This window comes from Sceloporus occidentalis, unplaced genomic scaffold (genome assembly GCF_023333645.1).
Source record: "Sceloporus occidentalis isolate IW3139 unplaced genomic scaffold, rSceOcc1.0.p SCAF_1, whole genome shotgun sequence".
NCBI lineage: Eukaryota > Metazoa > Chordata > Lepidosauria > Squamata > Phrynosomatidae > Sceloporus > Sceloporus occidentalis.
Window position 1 is genome coordinate 102,395,455 of NW_028316981.1, and position 22,189 is coordinate 102,417,643.

General features: G+C 39.8%; 1 protein-coding gene across 7 annotated transcripts in view; it reads left to right on the forward strand.

The window, feature by feature from the left end:
* ARHGAP26 (Rho GTPase activating protein 26) overlaps window positions 1-22,189 on the forward strand; it is a 345,307-nt gene that overhangs the window by 131,786 nt on the left and 191,332 nt on the right. For all 7 annotated transcript variants that reach the window (XM_089531147.1, XM_089531141.1, XM_089531150.1 and 4 more), the window contains exon 11: window positions 16,712-16,790. In XM_089531147.1, the coding sequence (XP_089387273.1) occupies window positions 16,712-16,790 (79 nt within the window). The remainder of the gene's footprint in view (window positions 1-16,711; window positions 16,791-22,189) is intronic.

The window sequence follows — 22,189 nt, forward strand, 5'->3', positions numbered from 1 at the left end:
CCATTGTATTTAATGGAACAAACATCCATGGATATGGTATCCACAGGGGGTCCTGGAACCAAACTTAAGTGGATGCCAAGGGCACGTTGTATCTCACACATAGGGGGAAAACTAACTACTGTATATTGTTGTCTTTGCTGTGCTGCTGCTGTATGCTTTCAAGTCATTTCTGACTTATGGTGGCCCTAAGGCAAACGTATCAGGATGCTGTCTTAGCAATATTTATTCAGAGGTTTTGCCATTCCCTTCCTCAGAGGCTAAGACAGTGTGACTCGCCCAGGTCATCCAGTGGGCTATGTCTGAGTGGGTATTTCAATCCTGTTTTCCTGGAGTCCTATTTCAACAATCAAACCGGTGTACCAAACTAGTTTTCAAGGAATTACATTACTGATGATTATTTGCTTTGGCAAAATAGATTTGCTATGCAGTTGTTATCCTGAAATGCCATAGATGGCTTTGCATCTTGAGACATATTACTTTTAAAATCTCTTCTACAGTTTTATCCACGGGCCTGTACAGATTGGCCAAAATAAAGCTGCCTCGGGTCAGTTTGGAAGTATTCTGTTTAAATGATGCATGAGTCCTAAGAGGCCAGAAGTTTCTGGCCTCTTAAGACGTGTCTGTCATTTAAACAGCATACCTTCAAAGTGACCCAAAGCAACTTTATTTTGGCATGTCTGTATGTGCCCCACATCTCTAAATCTAGATTATGTCAATATGGGATTGGTGCAGAGAAGTACAGTATGGTGTATGTCTGGTGGAAATGTCAGGCTGTATAGGAAGCAGCCAGTATGATAATGACTGCTTTTGGAGAAGAAATTAGTCTTTCTGCTGCATTGAGAAGTCTGAGCTGAGGGCATGTCCAGCTTCCAATAAAGGCTAAAGGTTCACTTCCCACAGTTTTAATTTAATGCTGTGGGCGCCATCGAAAATATGAGAAATTAACTTTGATCACAATTATGTGTACATGCATGAATAAACAAATAAATAAGGAATGGTTTTTCAATTAACAACAATGACACTCAAATGAAAGGAAAGTGCATTTGCCCTCTATTGTAACAGATATTTACTTATTTATTTTTTTAAAAACCCTTTCTTTCTGCAGCATGCTTAAAGAAAGCTTGTATAATCATGGGGAAAACAGTGGGCACTGTATGTTATAACATATTCAGCTGAGTAGCTGAAGAATGTCATAACAGTAGTCATATTTGTAGACACATGGAACAGAGCCAGAAGAGGTCATCATGAGGAATTTTTACTGTAGCAGCGGAATGTGTCACCCAGTTGACAACAGAGTAGAGATAATTCATTTTGGCATTGTCCTCCAGTCCCTTCTCATGTCAGCAGTGATGCAAGCAAGTTTGCATTGCGATTACAAAATAAGCTGTGAGAGTGGTCAAAGATGAAAGGCATTTGATTGCAGCAAGAACTGATGGATTCAGACCAGGAGAGATATGTAGTCTGTTTCATTTGCCCTGTTTTACATTCCTTGCCATGAAGGCAATGGTGCTCTAGAGAAATGAGACAGATGGCATCAGTAATTCCTTGCTGCCTCCCAGCATTAATACGATAAAATCCTCCCATTCATGCTGCTCCAGAAGATTGCAGTTAATGAACAACACGGTGAAAGCCTAGGCGCTATTCTGACATTTTACTCATATGCTGTCCCATAGGAACAGTGCTTTTGGGATACAAGGATGGAATGTTTGTAGATACATCTGTATATGTGAATGCTTCCACATGACCCTGTTCAGGGACCCTATGCTATTGGGCTTCCAAGTCTTGTTTCCTAGCAGTACACGCAATCTGACAGAAGAAGGCCTTAGATTTCTGTTTTTCTTTATGGTGGTGTTCATGAGCTTGTTGCTCTTGAAGTTGTCCTGATGGCAGTACTCTTAATCTCTTTTCACCAAATGGAAGGATAATATAAAGTTGTGCATTTGCTTTTCACAGTGCATTACAACTTTTAACCAAGCACCTGTTAAATTTTGCCAGGAAATAATTCAAGAATCCACTTATTTTTAGATCCAGCCATTTTAAAATGGTTTATTGTTATAATATGCTAGAACCAAAATAAATTCAGTTGGGCCATTAACTCCATCCACCAGTTTAAACTTTTCATACATGCCTTTCAAAATAATTTATCTCTTCAGTGAAGATTTTTCATCTTAATTTACTTAGAATCATAGAGTTGGAAGACTACAAGGGCCATCCAGTCCAACCCCCTGCCATGCAGGAACTCTCAATCAAAGCATCCATGACAGATGGCTATCCAGCCTCTGCTTAAAGACCTCCAAGGAAGGAGACCCCACTACACTCCGAGGAAGGATTGTGTTCCACTATCGAACAGCCCTTACTATCAGGAAGTTCCTCCTAATGTTGAGGTGGAATCGCTTTTCCTGCAGCTTGCGTCCATTGTTCCGGGTCCTGATCTCTGGAGCAGCAGAAAACAAGCTTGCTCCCTCCTCAATATGACATCCCTTCAAGTATTTAAACAGGGCTATCATATCACCTCTTAACCTTCTCTTCTCCAGGCTAAACATCCCCAGCTCCAAACCCTTCACCATTTTAGTTGCCCTCCTTTGGACATACTCCAGTTTCTCTCTCTCTCTCTCTCTCTTTTTTTTTTTTTTTTTTTTTTTTTTGAATTGTGGTGCCCAGAAGTTATGTGAATAGATTGCTAGGGTTAGACGTAATCAAATAATGAAAAGAGGGTGTTGGCGGGAACTTGCAAGAGTGGGTGAATCCTGTACTGCCAAGCATATTGTTAAACCACTTGCTATGACTGTGCTTGAGCTACTTGTAAATAATGTGGAAACAAGGGCATTTTTCTTGAGGAGTGATATGGGTTTGGGAAGAGTGTGCAAAATAAGATACATCAGCTTTGATCATCAGTGTCAATTTTGTTCCACTGCCTTGTGTTTTTCATATCAGGATGCACATTGTTCATGTGGAGTTCTGTGCAGCCTTATGCTACGATGTAGGGGAATGGAAACACCCTGCCGGTGATGTCATCTCCATAAATTTATGGGTTAATATATTTTCTTGAACTGCATCTATATACCTTGTGTTTTCTTGTAAGAAAGCTTTTCTGCAAATGCAGCATCATTTTGGATTGGTGCCTTGATACTTTCCCAGCTTGCTGGGAAAACATTAACATTTTTGTTTTGTGCCAGCTAAGATTAGAGGCTGAAATTGTTTATAAGCCAAATAAGAATTGAACCATTGGAGGCCTAATAGGTACACTTTGTTGCCTGTAGGTGGCAGTCATGCATGGTGTATTATCTCATTAAACTGGAAAATAAATAGTATTCACAGATGTTGCACACAGGGCAAATGCTGCTGGAAAGAAACAGAAATATATTGTGAAGTATAGTTGTCCAACAATTTTCAGCAGTTTTTGTTCTCTTGTTTTGTTCTGTTATTTTTAAAGATCAATATAAAAATAATAATGATTACAGTCATTTTCATATCAGATACTGCTGTTTGGTCTGTTTAATACTGTGTGTAGCCATGAAGTAATTACAGTTAGCAACCCACTGCTTTATTTTGTAGTCATTCTTCATTGTGTTATTGTTGGAAGGTTACAACATATATCTGGCAGTTTTTGTAAGTTGCATGGACATGGACATGTTCTTTAGGAAGTACATTTTTAGCTCTCAATCTGACAAACGTATAGAAACAAAATTGCAAACTTCTAATGTAGTTGTTGTGGTGGTGTGCCTTCAAGTCATTTCCAACGTATGGTGATCCTTAGGGGCTATTCTTGGCATGTTTCTTCAGAGGGGAATTTGCCTTTGTCATCCTCTAAGGTTGAGAGTGTGTGACTTGTCCAAGGTCACCAAGTAACTTAACTAGTTTTTTTATTACTTATGATTTCTAACCAATGGTGCTCACCTTCTGTAACTGGCATATTTGGCACTCTGAGGCAGCTGCAAATCTAGTAATAATAAATCCTTAGACCAGGTTGGGGGAAGACATTAGGACTACACTTTCCCTTATATGGGAATTTCTTCTCCTATTTTCCAGCAGTCATTAACAATGAGTTATTCATTGTCCCTACATCAGTGTTATGCATTCTTGAATCTGAATCAGGTGCAATCCTACATTATCATATTACCACTCTTCAGGAACTGGAGGTTTATGTTGCAACAAAGGGCCTTGTCTTCTTCATATTTACAATTTGGACCCAAGCATTGCAAGTGCAGCATATACTATTTTTCAAAGGAAGTGTTTTGTTGTAGTAAAATATATGATGTCCTTCTTTTCATTGCTTGAGGACTGTGTCATCTTCAGAATGCTGACCTAGCATTACAGAGGTGACTAAAGTGTATGTATTCACACATAATTCTCCATATGTATAGTTATAGTTATTATTTGATATATACTCCACACTTTCCTCAAAAGACTTGGGGAAAACTAACAGCATACATAAAAGCTTACAATTACAAGCACAATTTACAGTTATTAAAAATCACAAATATCTAAAATCACCAAGTGTGTGTAACATAGTTCTTGGTAGCTTGAAATGTTGAGAAAAAAAGAGTAAAAGCTAATTAAATAGTAAGTTACAAAATCTCTGAGTCTGTTGACCAAGGCAGCTCATCGTTTTCTCCCACTTTCCCTCTCCCTTTCCCTCTCCCCCCTCCTCTCTCTGTATATATTAATTTTTCTTCTCTTGGATGAGCTCTGTGCTGGTCAGATGCAATACAACCTGTTCTTGTTCTTTTGCTGTGTCACATTTCCAGTGACCTTTGCAGATAAATGAAATCTTGAAATTATCATGTTGTCCCTAATGCCATGTAAACTTAAGCTGCATTTTCCTCTTGCCTGCCCACCCACCTCTGTACTGTTTTCTAGAAATGTACAAGTGGTGGTTCCTAAATGGTAGGTCATTCCCTGTGAGTGGGTGGCCCGAGGTCTACAGGTGGGTGATCAGTATTGCAGTAGGCAGTAAATATAATGTGGCACAAAGGATTCAGTTCATAAATTTTAGGGAAAGGAAATACTGAATCCTGAACTAAAAATAAAACCAGTTGATGGCTTGGTAAGTAACTGCAGACTTAAAATCTGTCTTACCTCACAACATAACACAAAGCATATTTTGGTCTTTAGAACAAATATTCCTCTGTAGATTGTATTTTTGGCACTATTCAAATTTTGTGCCTAGTAATGAAACGATGCACTGGCTTTGAGTGTATTCTCTACTCTTCCATAACGATAACAAAGAAGTGAGATGCAGGTTGTATGCAAACTCATGTAAACTTGCACTGCAACAAATGTCTGGATACATTTGCTGTTTTCTAATAAATTTTAATTTTAATCTTTTGGACTGTATTGAGCTGTAGGCTGAAGAAAGGAGAATTATTACTGACACAACAATATTTGCACAAGAGGTTCGTACCCATCCTTACACTCAGTGACAGCTTTGTAAATATTTTTGTTTTGGCAGTGCTTTAAAAAAAACGAATAGCTGGCAAAATAAGACTTTGAAAGATACTCCCTTATTTACTTGTAAAATTGGTTTAACACCCAGTCGGAAGAAGTCCAGCCATATTGAAAATGCTTTTCAGACAGATGGGGAGAATTGATGACTCCCTCTGCAGGCCCCGTGAGGTTTTCTAAGAACATAATCATAGGCATTGCTAAAATTGCAATATTTGGCAGCTTTTTACTATTAATTTGGCTTGTTGATACACATGTGCATGTACAAGCACTAGGTATAGTTGGCCCATATCCACAGATTTTTTTTATCCATGGATTCAAGCATCTACAGCTTGAAAATATGATATATATATATATATATTCTGAAAAGCAAACCTTGAGTTTGCCATTTTATATAAGGGATGCCTTTTTAATATCCATTGTATTTAATAGGACTTGGACATCCAAAGATTTTGGTATCCCTGGGGCTCATGGAACCAACCCTCAGTGAATACCAAGGGTCCACTATATTTTGCTTAGTTCATCTGGAATGATAGCAGTATTTCAACTCCTGTTGTTTTGGATTTGTCAAATTCCTTTGTAGATTCAGTCCAAATGAAAATGAAATACACAATGAATGATGAACATGATTGCTAATTGCAAAGTGCTTCTTTAGGTTTCCTTCTTAGATTTTTAACATGAGAGACCAGAAACTCTGTTGTTTGGTTGCTTAGCATCAAATGGCAACAGGTTTCTCTTACCAGAACATCCAGCAGTTTCCTGTACTTTAATTTAAGAACATAAGAGGAAGTCTGCTGGATCAGACCGGAAGACAATTAAGTCCAAAATATTGGCGAACTAGATGCCACTTGCATTCACATTCTTTATTATTTGGCATTTGGAGTCATGCTGCTACTGTAGTCATCATGACTAGTGTCTGTTAACAGCTTTATTCTACACTAAATGGTCTAATCCCGCTCTAAAGTCCTCTGAATTTATTTTGATAAAGAATATCTTGCATCAGTGTATCTGATTAAAATGAGACAAGCCTGAGTGGTGTAGTGGTTTGAGTGTTGGTCTACGATTTGAGACTAGAATTTGAATTCCTGCTTGGCCATATAAACCTACTGAGTGGTGTTGAGCAGGTTACACTCCCTTAGCCTCAGAAGAAGGCAAACCCCCTCTGAACAAATGTTGCCAAGAAAACCCTTGTGTAACATAAAGGCATACAACAGCAATAACAAAAACGAATTTCTAGAAGGAATATCTCCTTCGTAGTGGTGGGTGGGCAGAGGGGAGAGACGATCCGTTGAGTCATTTAATTTTCAGTATAGTATTCCAAATAGACTGAAGGTTAAGTAGTTTTCTCTATTAGCATTCTTCCAGAATACTAATCCTGTAAGTATCAAGTGATTCTGGGCACAAAGAGATTAACAAAAAAAAAAAAAAAAAATAGCATACAATATTGTCTGGATTATTTGGGTCTACATACAGTGCAAGCCAGAACAGCTTGTGTCCTTTTCTGGATAAACTGTTTGAGCTGCTTTGTGTACATAACTGGTATTCTCTTGCCATCTGATCGACCTTTTCTGATGTCACGGGATTAGAATTTAGAATGCTTAAACCCCTTTTCTATTGCTTCTTTGTTTTTTGCAGCCTGGGGCAGAAGCCAAACATCAGTTTCTTTGGTATGGGCTAATTTTTTCACAACCAGGAGCATTACTGGAGAGTTTGCAAAAATTACTTTTTTAGACTAGAATGTATAAAACTACCACACCCTTACTGGTTGGGGGATTCTGGGGCCTTGTTAAACCAGAGAACAACAAATTAAAAATAATTTTACCAAAGTATGACATTACTGAGGCCAGTGGTCTTCAGAGCCAGTCTCATTGCAGCTTTACTACGTTTTGGTGCCTATTGTGGCATTTTTTGCTCAGTGATGGCACAGATTCTTGCAGTCTTTGGCACTATCAATTATTTGCTGGAAAAAGCACAAAATTTGTTGATATCATCCCATGAGAAACAGACACCTGTTTGTGATCTGAGCATGAACTACTGAGATCAGATTATTAGTTTTTGCTCTTGTTAATTTGATACTGCTGTTCTTGTAACTAGTGCCTTAGAATTTTCTTCTTCTGTAAAGAGAGAGAAGAGGAGCAGTCTCATTTAAGAGTTCTTTTGTAGTTATACACTGGAGTAGAAATAGGGATGTGGAAGAGAGAGGAATAATACATTTTGACTGAAGAACAACAAAGAAACACACACAAAAATAAATAAGAAAGGGTAGAAAACACAGAGTATATAAGATCAACCTGCTCTGTGTCACACCAAAGACCTATTTAGTCCAACACTTTATTTCCCAGAGTGATGAACAAGATGGCAAATGGGTGGTGAATGAGGTGCCTGTGGTAAGGCCACAAGCAGGATGTGAGCACAATAGCTTTTTCCTGTTGCCAGCGACTGACTTACAGAGTGTTGTCACTTTTGTTTCATGTACAGTGGGCCCCATAGGTTTCTCTGGGGCTTGGTTCTAGGATCCCCCTTGGATACCAACATCTGAGGGTATTCAAGTCCCATTAAATACAATGGCATAGTAAAATGACAAAATCAAGTTTTTGTGTGTGGAATTTATATATTTTTAAAATAATTTCAAGCTGTGGATGGGTGAATCTATGGATATGGTCTTTATTATGAAGTCATAGTGACTAGTAGTCAGTGATTGCTTTAACCTAATCTCCCTATAAAAACATCCAAGCTCCCAGACATCAGTCTATCTTGTGCCAATAAATTCCATTATTGATGTGCTATAAGAAAAGAACACTTTTTATCACTCTTGAATCTCCCATCATTCAGTTTTATTGGAAGAGTACATGTTCTGATATTATATGAGAACAGAAAAACACCTCTGTCCATTTTGTCCACACTCCCATTTCTTAAATTAAATCGCCCAAGAGTTCTAGTTTTTCTTCAAGGGGAGTAGTGTATTGCAAGATCTCCATTCCTCACCTCTCTATGTGTGCGTTTGTGCCTTCAAGTTGCCTGCCAACTATTCTGACCAAAAGTCAGGAGGGGAAAAATAGCTATGGAACAGAACAAACCACAGCATCATTGACAAATGCATTCTTTCTAATATGGATTTCTGATTCTATTAATTTTTTAAAAAATATTTCAATAGAGAAAAATCTGTTTGCAAAATAGGACTTATAAAAACTGAGGGCCAAAACAGATGGCCTCAAAAGTCCGGCTCTACACTGGCTTGAGGGCATGGTGTTTAGATGTGCCACACCCCCAAACTGAACAGAAGCTGCCCGGCAATTACATGCCAGCCAGCTTTTATGCAGCTTGGGGGCGTGGTATTTAGACACCACTCACCCCGGAGCTGGTGAAAAGCTGGCTCCAGCAGTAAAGGGGCATCTTTTTTCTGCTCCTATTTGGTTTGGAAGCTGGCTGGATTGCGTGGCGTGTGGAAGCATGGTGTGCAGTTGCTGTGGCCCCCACCCAACTTTTTCAGGGGCAGTGTCACGCTACATCATTGGGGTGGTCTGTTTCACCCCTCAAACAGGGGTAGAAACTGCAGCGGGAGAATTATGCTGCACTCATTCCCTGGTCCTGTTCTTCCCACTGGCATCCAGTTGGCAACTGTGGAGAAAAGCAAGTTGAACTAGATAGGAAAATCTGATCCGTTATTGCTCTTTTTGTGTTCTCAGTTTGTGTTGAGTCTCCCTTTAACAGAGTTGAGACCAATAGTGCTTCCACATCTGATGTGAAGTAACTCAAGATGTATCAGTAGGCCACAAAATCTTAGTATTTTTTCTTTTAATGTTTCATGTAATTTTGTACAGTCAGCATTCCATATCCATGGATTCTTTATCCACAGACTAAGCATCCACAGTTTGAAAATATATTTTTAAAGTATATTTTAAAATATACAAATTACACAAAGAAAACCCTGATTTTGCCATTTTGTATAAAGGACACCATTTTACTCTGCCATCGTATTTAATGGGACTTGAACATCCATAGATTTTGGTATCAATGCGGGTTCTAGAACCAAACCCCATGAGATACAAAGTGCCCACTACAAAACTGAGCAAGAAATAGTCTGGTTTCTGAAACAGAAAATGTGTTGTCTGCAAATATTTCATCAACAGAAAACGCAGAACACTCCTTTCCCAAAGACAATTTCTCCATTGTCTACAATTTTTTAATGGTTTGGAGATTTTAGTTTTTCTGTTGCTGAAACTCGCTTCCCTTCCATCATTATCAACCTGTCCAGAATTATTTTTTCAATGACTGAAGCTAAAGGTGAGATTGATAAATTCAGTTGATAATGTAATTTTGTCCCAACAGTTCCAGTACTGTACTGGGATTAAATTTCATCCTCATATCCTCTGAAGACCATCTTTTAAAGCCAAGACTGTGTCTGTAGAGAAGCTAACACAATTTAAATTTAAAGCGCTCTATTAATAAAGCTTAATAATAATAATAATAATAATAATAATAATAATAAATATTTCAGATATTCTGCATTGGCTCTATTTCCTGTAATCAATAGGCATTTAAAGAATACTTACAAATATTCTTGTTCTTTCTTTGTTGAGAAAATGGTCAACCATTGTAAGATTTATTATTATCACTGTTTCCTTTTTTGGCAAATGTATTTTTGCAAAAATACATTTTTGTGCAGGAGGCAGTATACAGAGTGTGTTGCACAAATACTCGGTTTTTGTGCAATGATGTTTTTGCACAGATTTTTTTGTATGGTGAGTTCCCATACTTTTTCCAAAAAATAGACCTAAAAATCACCCCCCCCCCCCCCAAAATGTTCAAAACCTCTTCTTAATTTCACCCAGCAGAGAGAGAACTTTTGAAATTATTTGTTTTGAAGTGCAATATCAAAACAAAACAAGCAAAGATTTACATTTTTTTCATTTGGGGCAACAAAATGGGTGGGAAGTTTAGATACATCCTCCCTTTTTGTGTTGTTCTTCATAACATGATGGCTTTGCTGTCTCCTGCAGTTTCTGTTGTTAAAAGAATTGTATGTGAACAAAGCAAAGGAAAATAGGGCGGCTTCTTATGTTTTCCTACTAAAATTCATCCTTTGATTTGCTGCCAATAATAACCAATCCAAGACTGGTTATTGTGAGTGGGTACCAGTAGTACAGTATATGGTATCAATGTGCACATGCTCTCTGAAGACGACGTGCTAAGGTTTATGCAAGATGAAGCATTGAGTTCATGGGCATATAAAGTGTGTGTAAAACCATAAACACATAAATGGTTTTTCTTAACTGTCCTTTAGACTATATTTCAGGAAAGTAATGTAAAAAATAAATTTAGTGTGGGTTATTGTTCCAGCTGTAGGCTAAACGTAGATACATTTTGCTTCTATTGATGCATTTCACCCCTACTAAGTGAGAAATATCAATTGCAGGCCGTTCAACAACTAGAGCGCTGCTGGCAGAAACATCAGCGCTTATCCGACAAGACACTCCTTGAGAACTTATTGAAGTCCTATGGAGTGGCGATAGGTGCAGCAAAGAATTCCTCCTATGCTACATGTATTGCGTCTGCAGAGTCCTGCCCAGCAGAGCTGTTCAGGGTGGTTAGAGAGCTGACGCAACCGCCTCCCATCCTGAACTCCTTGCTTCAACCAAATATAGCCTGCTGTGACGTTTTCAATGACTTTTTTGCAGATAAAATCTCTCGGATTAGGGCTGATTTTGACGCCAGCTTTTTCACAGAATCAGTAAGAGAGGTGTCCAGAGACTCCATGGGCCATGTTAGACTGGATCACCTTGAGTTTGTGAGTACCGAGGAAGTGGACAATCTCCTTGGAAGCGTAAGGAGGATGACATGCGCCCTCGATCCTTGCCCACAAGCTCCAGGAAAGAGATTCCACCTCAACATTAGGAGGAACTTCCTGACAGTAAGGCCTGTTTGACAGTGGAACAAACTCCCTCGGAGTGTAGTGGAGTCTCTTTCCTTAGAGGTCTTCAAACAGATGCTGGATGGCCATCTGTCGGGGATGCTTTGATTGTGATTTCCTGCATGACAGGGGGTTGGACTGGATGGCCCCTGTGGTCTCTTCCAACTCTACGATTCTATGATTCTATGATTCATTGTGGCTGACCACCCAGGGAGGGGATGCTATGACTACATTATTACAATTAATAATCAATGCATCCTTTAGGGAGGGCAAATTTCCATCGCACCTAAAATTGGTAGTAGTTAAACCGCTTTTAAAAAAGCTCTCCCTAGAGCCCCTAGAGAGAAACAATTACAGACCGGTGTTCCTATTACCATTCTTGGACAAGGTGATCGAGAGAGCAGTCGGCTTCCAACTCCAGGCTGTCTTGGATGAAACTGAATATCTGGACCCATTTCAAATTGGCTTCAGGGCGGGATATGGAGTGGAGACAGCCATGGTTGCCTTAATCGATGACCTCCGTCTGGGCACAGACAGGGGAAGTGTGACCCTGCTCTTGGACATCTCAGTGGCTTTCAATACCATCGACCATGGTATCCTTCTGGAGCGCCTGAGCGAGTTGGGTATAGGGGGCACTGCTCTCCAGTGGCTCCGATCCTACCTCTCGGGCAGGTTCCAGATGGTGAGGCTAGGGGACAGTTGCTCTTCTAGAAAAGAGCTAACATCTGGTGTCCCTCAAGGCGCCATTCTGTCCCCCATGCTATTTAACATTTACATGAAACCGCTGGGAGATATCATCTGGAGATATGGGGCACGGGGTTATCATTATGCTGATGACACCCAAATATGCTTCTCTATGTCCCCGACTGCTACAGTGACTAAGAATGACTTCTTCCTTCTGAATCCCTGCCTTGAGTGAGTAATGGGCTGGCTAAGGAAAAACAAACTCAAGCTGAATCCAGAGAAAACGGAGGTATTTGCCATAGGTTCCTTAGGTCCGGGGAGGGAAATTTGTCCACCACTCCTTGATGGGGTCACACTTACCCTGAAGGATGAAGTTCACAGTTTGGGAGTACTTCTGGATCCATCTCTACGTTTGTCATTTCAAGTGGATGTGACGGCCAGACGTGCTTGGTACCAACTTTGGTTGATACGCCAACTGCAACCCTACCTTAACTGAAAGGACCTTGAAACTGTAGTGCATGCTCTAGTAATCTCTCGTCTCGACTTCTGCAATGCGCTCTACATGGGGCTACCCTTGTATCAAGTTCGGAAGCTTCAACTAATGCAAAATGGGGCAGCCAGGTTGGTCACTAGTTCTTCGAGACTTGACCATATAGCACCTATTTTGAAAGATCTGCACTGGCTCCCGGGCACAATACAAGGTGTTGGTCATTACCTTTAAAGCCCTACATGGCTTGGGTCCGGGTTACTTACGGGATCACATCTCCCTATACAATCCGCCCCGCACTCTTAGAACAAGTGGGAAGAATTTGTTGGAGATACCAGCATCCAAACATGTTTCTACTTCCCTAAAGGCATTCAGTACAGCTGCCCCCAGACTTTGGAATGGACTCCCAGAGGAGACCTGCCTTGTTACATCCTTAGAAACCTTCAAGACGGCGATAAAGACAGAGCTCTTTCGCCACGCTTATTTTCCTGACCTTCTATGAAGACCACTAGCATGGAACAAGACCAGCTGATCCTGTGATTGATTGATGTTAATGTTTTTATGTTCTTGTTTTTATTCTTTTAACTGTTGTTTTTAATGGTGCAGTAACTAATGCTGCAATATTGTAATTGTAATTTTAACTTTGCTGTGATCCCGCTTCGATCCTTCGGGAGAGGTGGGAAGATAGAAATAAAATTTTTTATTATTATTATTATTATTATTATTATTATTATTATCTGTAACTAAGCACTTTGACAGCTTAATGAATTATTAATTTTGCCATCTTGTTAAAATAGTTACAGTCAATAAATAGTGCAATTCTCAAAATGAAGTATTTTCTCCCACATAACAGTGTTATTGTAAGCACATCATTACTAGATTTGTTGTTGTCTTCAAACTGATTGTGATTCATGGCAACCCTAAGGCGTTTGCTTAGCCAGATTTGTTCAGAGGGGGTTTACTTTTGCCTCCCTCTGAGGTTGAGGGAGTGTAACCATCCTAATACCATGTTGACAAGCCTATGGCACATGTGCCATTTCCGGCACATGGCCCGGTCTGCCAGGGCATGGAAGCCACCAGTGGAAGGGACTGTGTGCATGCACAGCCCATCTCCTTGTCTTGGCCCAGTTTCCCCTGGTACAATGGGGCCACAAGGAGCCAGTTGGCAGCGCCAGCATTCTGGCCAGAAGTCCCATCTCTCCCAACTAGAAGTCCTGCCCCTTGCGATTGGGGTTCTGGGAACTGTAGTTGTTTGTTGCTGTGTGCCTTTAAATCATTTCCAACGTATGGTGACCTTAAGGCAAACTTATGGGGTTTTTTTGGCAAGGTTTGTTCAGAAGAGGTTTGCAAGGGGGGGCATGGAGGAGGAGGAGGAAGAGGGAATGGGTAGTGGGGAGCATGGAGAAGGAGGAGGAAGGAAGGAAGGAAGGAAGGAAGGAAGGAAGGAAGGAAGGAACTGGTGGCAGAGGCGGGGGGCATGGAGGAGGAGGAAGATGAAGAAGAATAGAGCTGGATTACAGGAGGAGGAGGAGGAGGAGGAGGAGGAGTGTGGGGGTGTTGTGTGCCTTTAAGTTGTTTCTGGCGACCCTATCACGGGGGGTTCGTGGCAAGTTTTGAAGACGGAGTTTGCCATTGCCATCTTCTGAGGTTGAGAGTATGTGTCCTGCCCAAGGCTCCCCTGCAGTGGGTTTCATAGCCCAGAGGGAACTACATTTCTGCAGTGTGTGTTGTGTGCCTTCCAGTTTGCCATTTTTCTTCTTCTGAGGCTGAGAGAGTGTGTCCTACCCAAGGTTCCCCCACAGTGGGTTTCATGGCTCAGCATGCACTACATTTCTGCAGTGGGTATGAATTCAGAGAACCAGCCCTATTAGTTAGAATATTAGTATGCACAGTGTGTCCTTTGGAAGACATTCAAGGAAAATGTAGGGCATGATCAAATAAATGCTAAAAAACACTCCTATAAATTTATGCTTCTTAGTCATGCTAAAAATGGAAGATATTCAAGGGAAATGGAGGACCTGCCCAAATAAAAGCTGAAAACATTCCTAGAAATGTCAATTCATGCTTCTTAACCATGCTCAAAATGGAGGACATTATTATTATTATTATTATTATTATTATTATTATTATTATTATTAACCTTTATTTATAAAGCGCTGTAAATTTACACAGCGCTGTACATACAATCTTTCAGTCAGACGGTTCCCTACCCTCAGGCTTACAATCTAAAAGACACGAAACAAAAGGAGAAGGGAGTGGTGGTGGGGAATAGGATCAGGTCCAGCAGATCTTCTCCACCTCCGAGGCCTGGACCAAGGCAGATGGACTGGAGGAAGGGCTTGGCTTCTTAATGGATGGTTAAAAGGAGGCTTCCTGGGTCAGAGAGGGGCTCGCCTCTGGGAACGCTTCTCTAAACAATATAGTCTTTAACTCAGCTTTGAAACTGGGTAGAGAACTCTAAAAAACACTTTCATGCTTCTTAGCCATGGTAAAAATGGGGAGCATTTAAGAAAAGCTAAGGACATGACAAAATAAAAACTAAAAGCATCCATATATAAATGTAAATTCATGCTTCTTAGCCATGCTCAAAATGGGGGACATTCAAGAAAAATGGAGGACATGACAACAGAAAAGCTAAAAAGAGTCAAAAATATAAATTCAGTTCTTCAGGTTTAAATACATCTATATTCCATATTGTTGTTTTCCCTTCAAGTTTTCAAAATTTGTTCAGAGGAGATTTGCCCATTGCCATTATTTGAGGCTGAGACTATGTGACTTGCCCAAGGTGACCCAGTGGGTTTCATGGTCAAGCTGGGAATCGAACCCAGGTCTTCAGAGGAATAGTCCAACACTCAAACCATTAAATTATGCTGCTTCTCACTTTATTATGTACTAATCTGTATTTTTCTGATGAACATTAAAATGGCTTATGGGCTTGCAATATACAGTGGTCCCTTGCCTTATGCGGGGAATCCATTCCTTTTTGGTCCAAAGCCTAAACTTGGACCATGGGAAGGTGAACCAAAACAAGTTGTGCTTCATTTGCCTGGTTTCTCTGATGATGATGGTGATTTCTTATGCATCTCTCCCCATGGATCGAGGTGGGGAACAAAAAATCAACAATGAACAATATCAATTAAAACACATTAATGAAAATATGCAACAGCTAAAAAGGACAGATAAGATATAAACATCTTAAAACAGTCCATATTTAAGATTCAGCATCTAAATTCACAATTTAAAAATCATCTGGATAAGCCTGCCAGAAGACACTAGTCTTCAGTGTTGTTTTGAATTCAAACAGTGAATTCAGCTGCCAAATGAAAACTGTCTCTTCCAGCAGGTCATTCCATAGTCTAGGCCCCAGCTGCTGAAGAAAAAGGCCTCTGGCTGACAGTTGCCAACCTAGGTCTGACTGACTGGAGTAAATGTCTGTCAGAGGACCTGAGTTTATGGGGTGGATTATATAGGAGGAGACAATCCATGTAGGACTTTAAAGGTAATAACCAACACTTTGTACCTTGCCTGGAAACTAATTGGCAGCCAGTGGAGTAATTTTAATATTTGTGTCCAAGTAACATATCTGGCTGCTGTGTTTTCAAGTAATTAAAGTTTCTGAATTTGGTACAAAGGTAGCCCAATGTACAGCACGTTGCAAAAGTCCAGTTATCAGTGCATGCACTACCATCTTTAAGTCCTCCAGCTCTAGGTAGGGGTGCAGCTCGCACAACAGCCAAAGCTGGTAGTAAGCACTCCTGGCCATCACCACATCTATCTGAGCTGTCTTTTGGAGTAATGGATTCAGAAACACCCCCAAGCTGCTAACACAGTCTTTTGAAGGGAGTGTAACCCCCTCCAAGACTGATTGACACACTTCCAATCCAGGTTAGGACCCTTGAAAGCAAGCACCACTGTCTTGAGCTTCAATTTGTTTTTTCTCATCCAGCTCATTGCTTTTCCCAGGCATTCATTCAGAGAAGACAAACTATCTTTAGCTGAATAAGGGAGAAATGTCTTTGGGTGTCATCAGTACTGATAGCACTCCATGCTTCCAGATGATCTCTCCCAGCAGTTTTATGTAGATGTTGAATAGCATCATGGATAGGATGGCCCCCATCTGTTTCCCCTTTATTGTTTCATCTTTTAAAGTCTCTTTCACAACATCATTCTATTAATCTCTGCAGGCCTGGAGTGATCACAATGCAAGCACTTTCTGAAGAAGACCGAAGACTATGGATGGAGGCAATGGATGGCCGGGAACCCGTAAGCAAGAATATTTATAATAATAATAATAATATTAATAATAATAATTTGTATTCTGCTTTTTCACAAAGGAATCAAAGCAAATTTCAACAGTATAAATAAAACATCAAACAATTAAAAATTACAATTTAAAAACCCCAAAACCCCAACCCTCACATCAGATGTACATATCAAATACATTTGATATGTATTTATGACTACATATCAAATTTTAAAAAATCAAAACGTTATTTTCATGGCCTCATTGAAGCTGTGGTGGGGCAGCTCTGTAGTGTTGGCAGAAGAATTGATTTAATACTTTGGTGACATATTCAAGGCAATACCCTGTCATCTTTGCTAGGATAGCAATAAAGCTTTTGCTATCAGTGGTCTTAAGACAATGCAGAATATACCCTTAAAGTACTTCAGTTGTTGTCTTACTGCTACTATAGAAAAAAAGAGAAAAGAAAAAGGGTGGAAAACAGACAATAAAATACTAATATAGTAAGTGGTTCTCAAACCTTTCTTAAATATACTGAATTTTAACTTTGTGATATCTCTTGAGTTGGTTGCTATTAAGAACCCCCCCCCCTCAGCAGATCTGTCTTAAGGATCACAGGATGGGTATAAATGCTCAAGCATTAATTGTGACCTTTTCCATTTGATGCGTTTTGTATGTATCATTGCTACATTTTTGTGCCCATGTGGCAAATGGGAGGTCTGCTGGTTAAAAAAAAAAAGGAGGAGATGCACAGTGTTGTTTTGCCATCATTCAGCCTTCCTTCAAAATCTTCTTCATCCTTTCAAAAGGCTTCTTAAACTTTTTTTAAAAAATGTATCTGAATAGAGTTTTGATTTCCATAAATAACACAATCCTAGCCAGAGGCAGCTGCATTGTTTTAAAAATCTGTCCTAAAACTGTTTTCAGTAAATACTCCTTTATATTGTTTAACAGTAGAACTGCTGTACTGCAGAATCGGCTCTGGACTGAATGTTAGGGTACTTTTTAAAATTATTTTTTAAATGGTAGTCATCAGTGTCACAAATATTTGTTTAATCACCAGATGATTAACATAAAGCTGTAGTTTTCAGTGGTGTATTAATGCAAAGATTCTCATTTTTAGAATGTTTGAGCTGCCCAGAAACATAGATGGAATAAGTACACAAATTCAGTGTTTGTGTGTGAGAGAAGGGGGAGGTGAGAGACAGATAGAAGGGGGGGGGGGGGGAGAGAGAGAGAGAGAGAGAGAGAGAGAGAAAGATGTGATATGATAGCCATATGTAAATACCTGAAAGGATGTCAAGTAGAATATGAACTAGTTTTCTGTTCCTGCAGACACTAGAATATGAATGAGTGGATTTGTAATACAAGAAAAAAATATTTCACCCATTGTTGTTGTTATTATTTATTAGCTTTCGTCCATTATAGGGATTCAAAGCAATTAACAACAAATTTAATACAGCACAGTTTAAAAACAACACAAAAGTCTTAAAAAGAATGAATATAAGGTTTAAAAACAGTTAAACAGTTTAAAAAGTTAAAACAATTATGCATTACAAATTTAAAATATATTGAAAACTGTATATAAATCTGAACTAGCACATCACTTCAGAGCCTGGCAACAGAAAAATGTTTTTATCTGCTGTCAAAAAGAAAGCAAGGCTGGAGCCATCCTGACCTCTCAAGGAGGGAGTTCCAGAGCCTGGGAACAGCCACTGAGAAGGCCCTGTCTCTTATTCCCACAAAATGAACCTGAGAAGGTGGTGGGACAGAGAGAAGGGCCTCTCCAGACAATCTTTCAACTCTAGCGGGCTCATAAAGTCATAAGAGGAATTTCTTGACATTGAGAACTGTTCCTTGGTGAAACAGGGAGTCTGAAAGAGCAATGGGTTCTTTTTCTTTGGATATCTTTAAGCAATGGTCCTATGGCTCTCTGTTGGGAGTTCTTTCCCAACATTTCTGAGTGGTAGGGGATTGGACAAAATGGCCTTTGCAGTCCATTCCAACTCTGTGGTTTTATTATTCATGATTTCTGCCTTCTTCCATAGCAAGAATATAATTTAGACCCTTCTAGTGTTTCAGTGATGATCAGAGGCTTATTTTGGCCTGAATCACTTTGAATCCCTGATAGCTATCATTCACTTGCTTTCTTATATTATGTTTGGTGAAGTCAGTGGCAGCAGGTCTCTAAAATTCCATTCTTATAATACAGTTTGGGGATATAATCTCTAGACATTCCCTCAGGCATATGCTGGCAACCACAGGTTCCCTGAATCTCTTCAGTAGCCAGGATGGCTGGAGTAATGGGGAATGAATTTCCTAAACACCAGTCAATCCTGTGCATACTTCTGTGAAGAGCCTAAGAGTGACCTTTCAGTGGCATCATCTTATCATGTACTGACAGGAGGAAGAAAAGAGTGTGGCTGGAAAGGGGGCCAATGTTAAAGAGATTCCACCTCAACATTAGGAGGAACTTCCTGACAGTAAGGGCTGTTCGACAGTGGAACAAACTCCCTCGGAGTGTAGTGGAGTCTCCTTCCTTGGAGGTCTTCAAGCAGAGGCTGGATGGCCTTCTGTCGGGGATGTTTTGATTGTGATTTCCTGCATAGCAGGAGGTTGGACTGGATGGCCTTTTGGTCTCTTCCAACTCTACGATTCTATGATTCTATGAGGGCTAAGCTTATTTTGACAGTCATTTGGAGTACCTCAAGCAAAATAATCAAGAATCCTCACTGTAGGGAAGCACCAGTCCTTTACTACAGAGAGGTAAAGGCTGAGAACCAGCCAGACAGTGAAGTCTCTGGGGCTATGTTTGTTTTCTACTGAAAGCGCTTTTCAAAACCCAGCTTGATTATTGAGTGTAGAATGCTTAGGGCAAACTTACTTGATCTCTTTCTTCTCTTAGCCTGATCATCCTTTAAAAATACATTTAAATATCAAAGTCTTGGGAATAGCAAATGCTGTGCTTCATCAGAATTTTCCAATTCTAGCATATATTTGAACAGTGCATACAGTTCTGACAGCAAACAATTTAAGGTTTGCAACTAGTTTAGAAGAAAGAGCTGTGAAGATATGAATTGTCTATTAAAGGTGCATTGCTCAACATGTATGATTCTTGGAGAGTGCTGCCCAGAGGAGCAGGTGGAGCTTTGCTTGAAGCATCCAAGTAAATTGCAGACAGAAAGCATTATTGTCAAGCAAAAGGATTCACATGTTTTAAATTTTTAAAGCTCGAGATTGATTTACAAAGCAGAATCTAATCTCTCCCTGCAGCATGTCAGCCATTATGCTGGCTATGCAAAAAAGTATGATTGGTTGAATGTCATCAATTTTTAAAGTTGTAATTTGTGTAGAAAGACTGAACAGGAAAATATCTTCCTGCCTCTGTTTGCAAAATAAACTAAATAGGAAAAGAAAGTGTATTGAAATAATAAGCCAATGGCTCTGAAACATTGCAAGAAATAGTGTATCGGTTCAGCTTGAAGTCAATCTATGCAACTGATTGTATTGTGATGTTGAGAATATAAAAGTTACACTTGTAATCTATAATAAATGTTTACAATATTCTTGTCTACGAGACAGAACAACAAATGGCAACTCACACCCTGAAGTGCATAGTATCCTTGGCTATCAAAGAAATTTAGGCAGTGTGAAGCTGAAAGCTTTCATGGCCGGCATCCATGGTTTTTTGTGGGTTTTTCGGGCTATGTGGCCATGTACTAGAGGAGTTTCTTCCTGACGTTTCGCCAGTATCTGCTGTGGCTGGCATCTTCAGAGAATTCTCTGAAGATGTCAGTCACAGCAGATACTGGCGAAACGTCAGGAAGAAACTCTTCCAGAACATGGCTACATAGCCCGAAAAACCCACAAACCCCCACAAATTTAGGCAGCTGAGATAGAAAATCTTCAGCTCACCTCACAAAATGATGCAGAGTGAAAGTGCATTTTTAAGGGAGAATGTGTTATTTATTTAAATTGTACTTGCAGTTAAAAAACAGATTCTGAGTTCATTTCAGAAAAAATATTGAAAAAATGTTGTCTGTTGTGAGTTGCAGTTACTTTTGTGTTTTCTCTGACTAATAGATTTTGGTGGAGTTGTGGAATTAAAATTCAGTGTTACACATAAAAGCTTGTTGCAAAAGAGGTTAAATTGTGCATTTGAATTTTTCAGTTTAGCACATTGCAGCATTGACCACAAGCATGTAAATGTCCTCATATTAGATCGAAAAGCCAGTTTTCTTAAAAACAGTGAATGAAGGATGACATTTTCAAGCTTAAAACTGCGGCTGTCACTGACTGCATGCTTAAGGAGGTTGTTTGCTTCTCTGACAGACAAGAAAAGTCACCATTACACTAAAATTCAGCTTCTCTTGACTGAAAAGCCTTCAGAAAGTATGTCAGCACAGAGTTCATGGTGTCAGCACTACTGTACTGATGATTTCCGAATCAAACCCGTAGTTAAAGATTTAAAGCTAACTTTCTGATAGAAATCTCTAGAACTGAATTGGTTTGTGAGCACTGTACAAGAGCTGGGCTTTAAGATCTTCCCAAATCCCGATTAATTTGTTTTTAAAGACACATTTGTAGGCCTTTTGGCTCCAACCAGTCCCCTCTTGGGCATTTACTAAAACAACATACAAAATTAATCAAAACAATAATGAAGTTAAAACACTGTTATTAAAACCAAAAGAGAAAATTTAAAACTGCCAGTCTACAATTGAAGACCATTCAAAGCCTGGTGGAATAAAAAACTCATCAGTGATGGGGTTAGTCTGAGCTCTCTGGGGGAGGTTCCCCTTCTCATACGGGATGCAGAGAATCAGGGTACTGCTGCAGAAGAGCCCTGCCTGGTAGCTGGATATGGCTCTTTTGCAGTGTAATGGTGTAATGGTGACTTCCCTGAATCTCCTTTTGGGATTGTGGGATACACAGTGAGCCCTTGAAAATGTGAATTCTTGTATTATGGTTGGACAGGGTTAATGAAAGATTCTGGCTTTCCCCTGTAAGCTTAATTCACAGGCCTGATCAATTTCCCCAGACAGCTCTCTATGAAAGAAAAGGGTTAACAATAGGCTGTATTTGATGGGGGAGTGAAAGGTACACTAAAATACAGCATATTTTTTCTGGCCTCAGAAGAAGAGGGAGAAGGGAGAATTATTGCCTGCTTTGTTTGTGGAGAGGAAGGGGAGGCCCAGTGTTTGTAGCAACAGGCCATGGTTGATTGTCATGTCTAAAGTATCCACACTCTTGTCACATTGTAGCCTCATTAAATAAGTGCCTAGCCCATTGATAATGTGTTAAGATCCAGGGAAGTTTATTGTTTTTTATGGAACCTGGGAAGAATTCCATTAATTTGGCTTTGTTTTTCCAAAACCAGCATGTCAGCGTTTTCCTGGGGGCACTGTAAGGACTCTTTGTT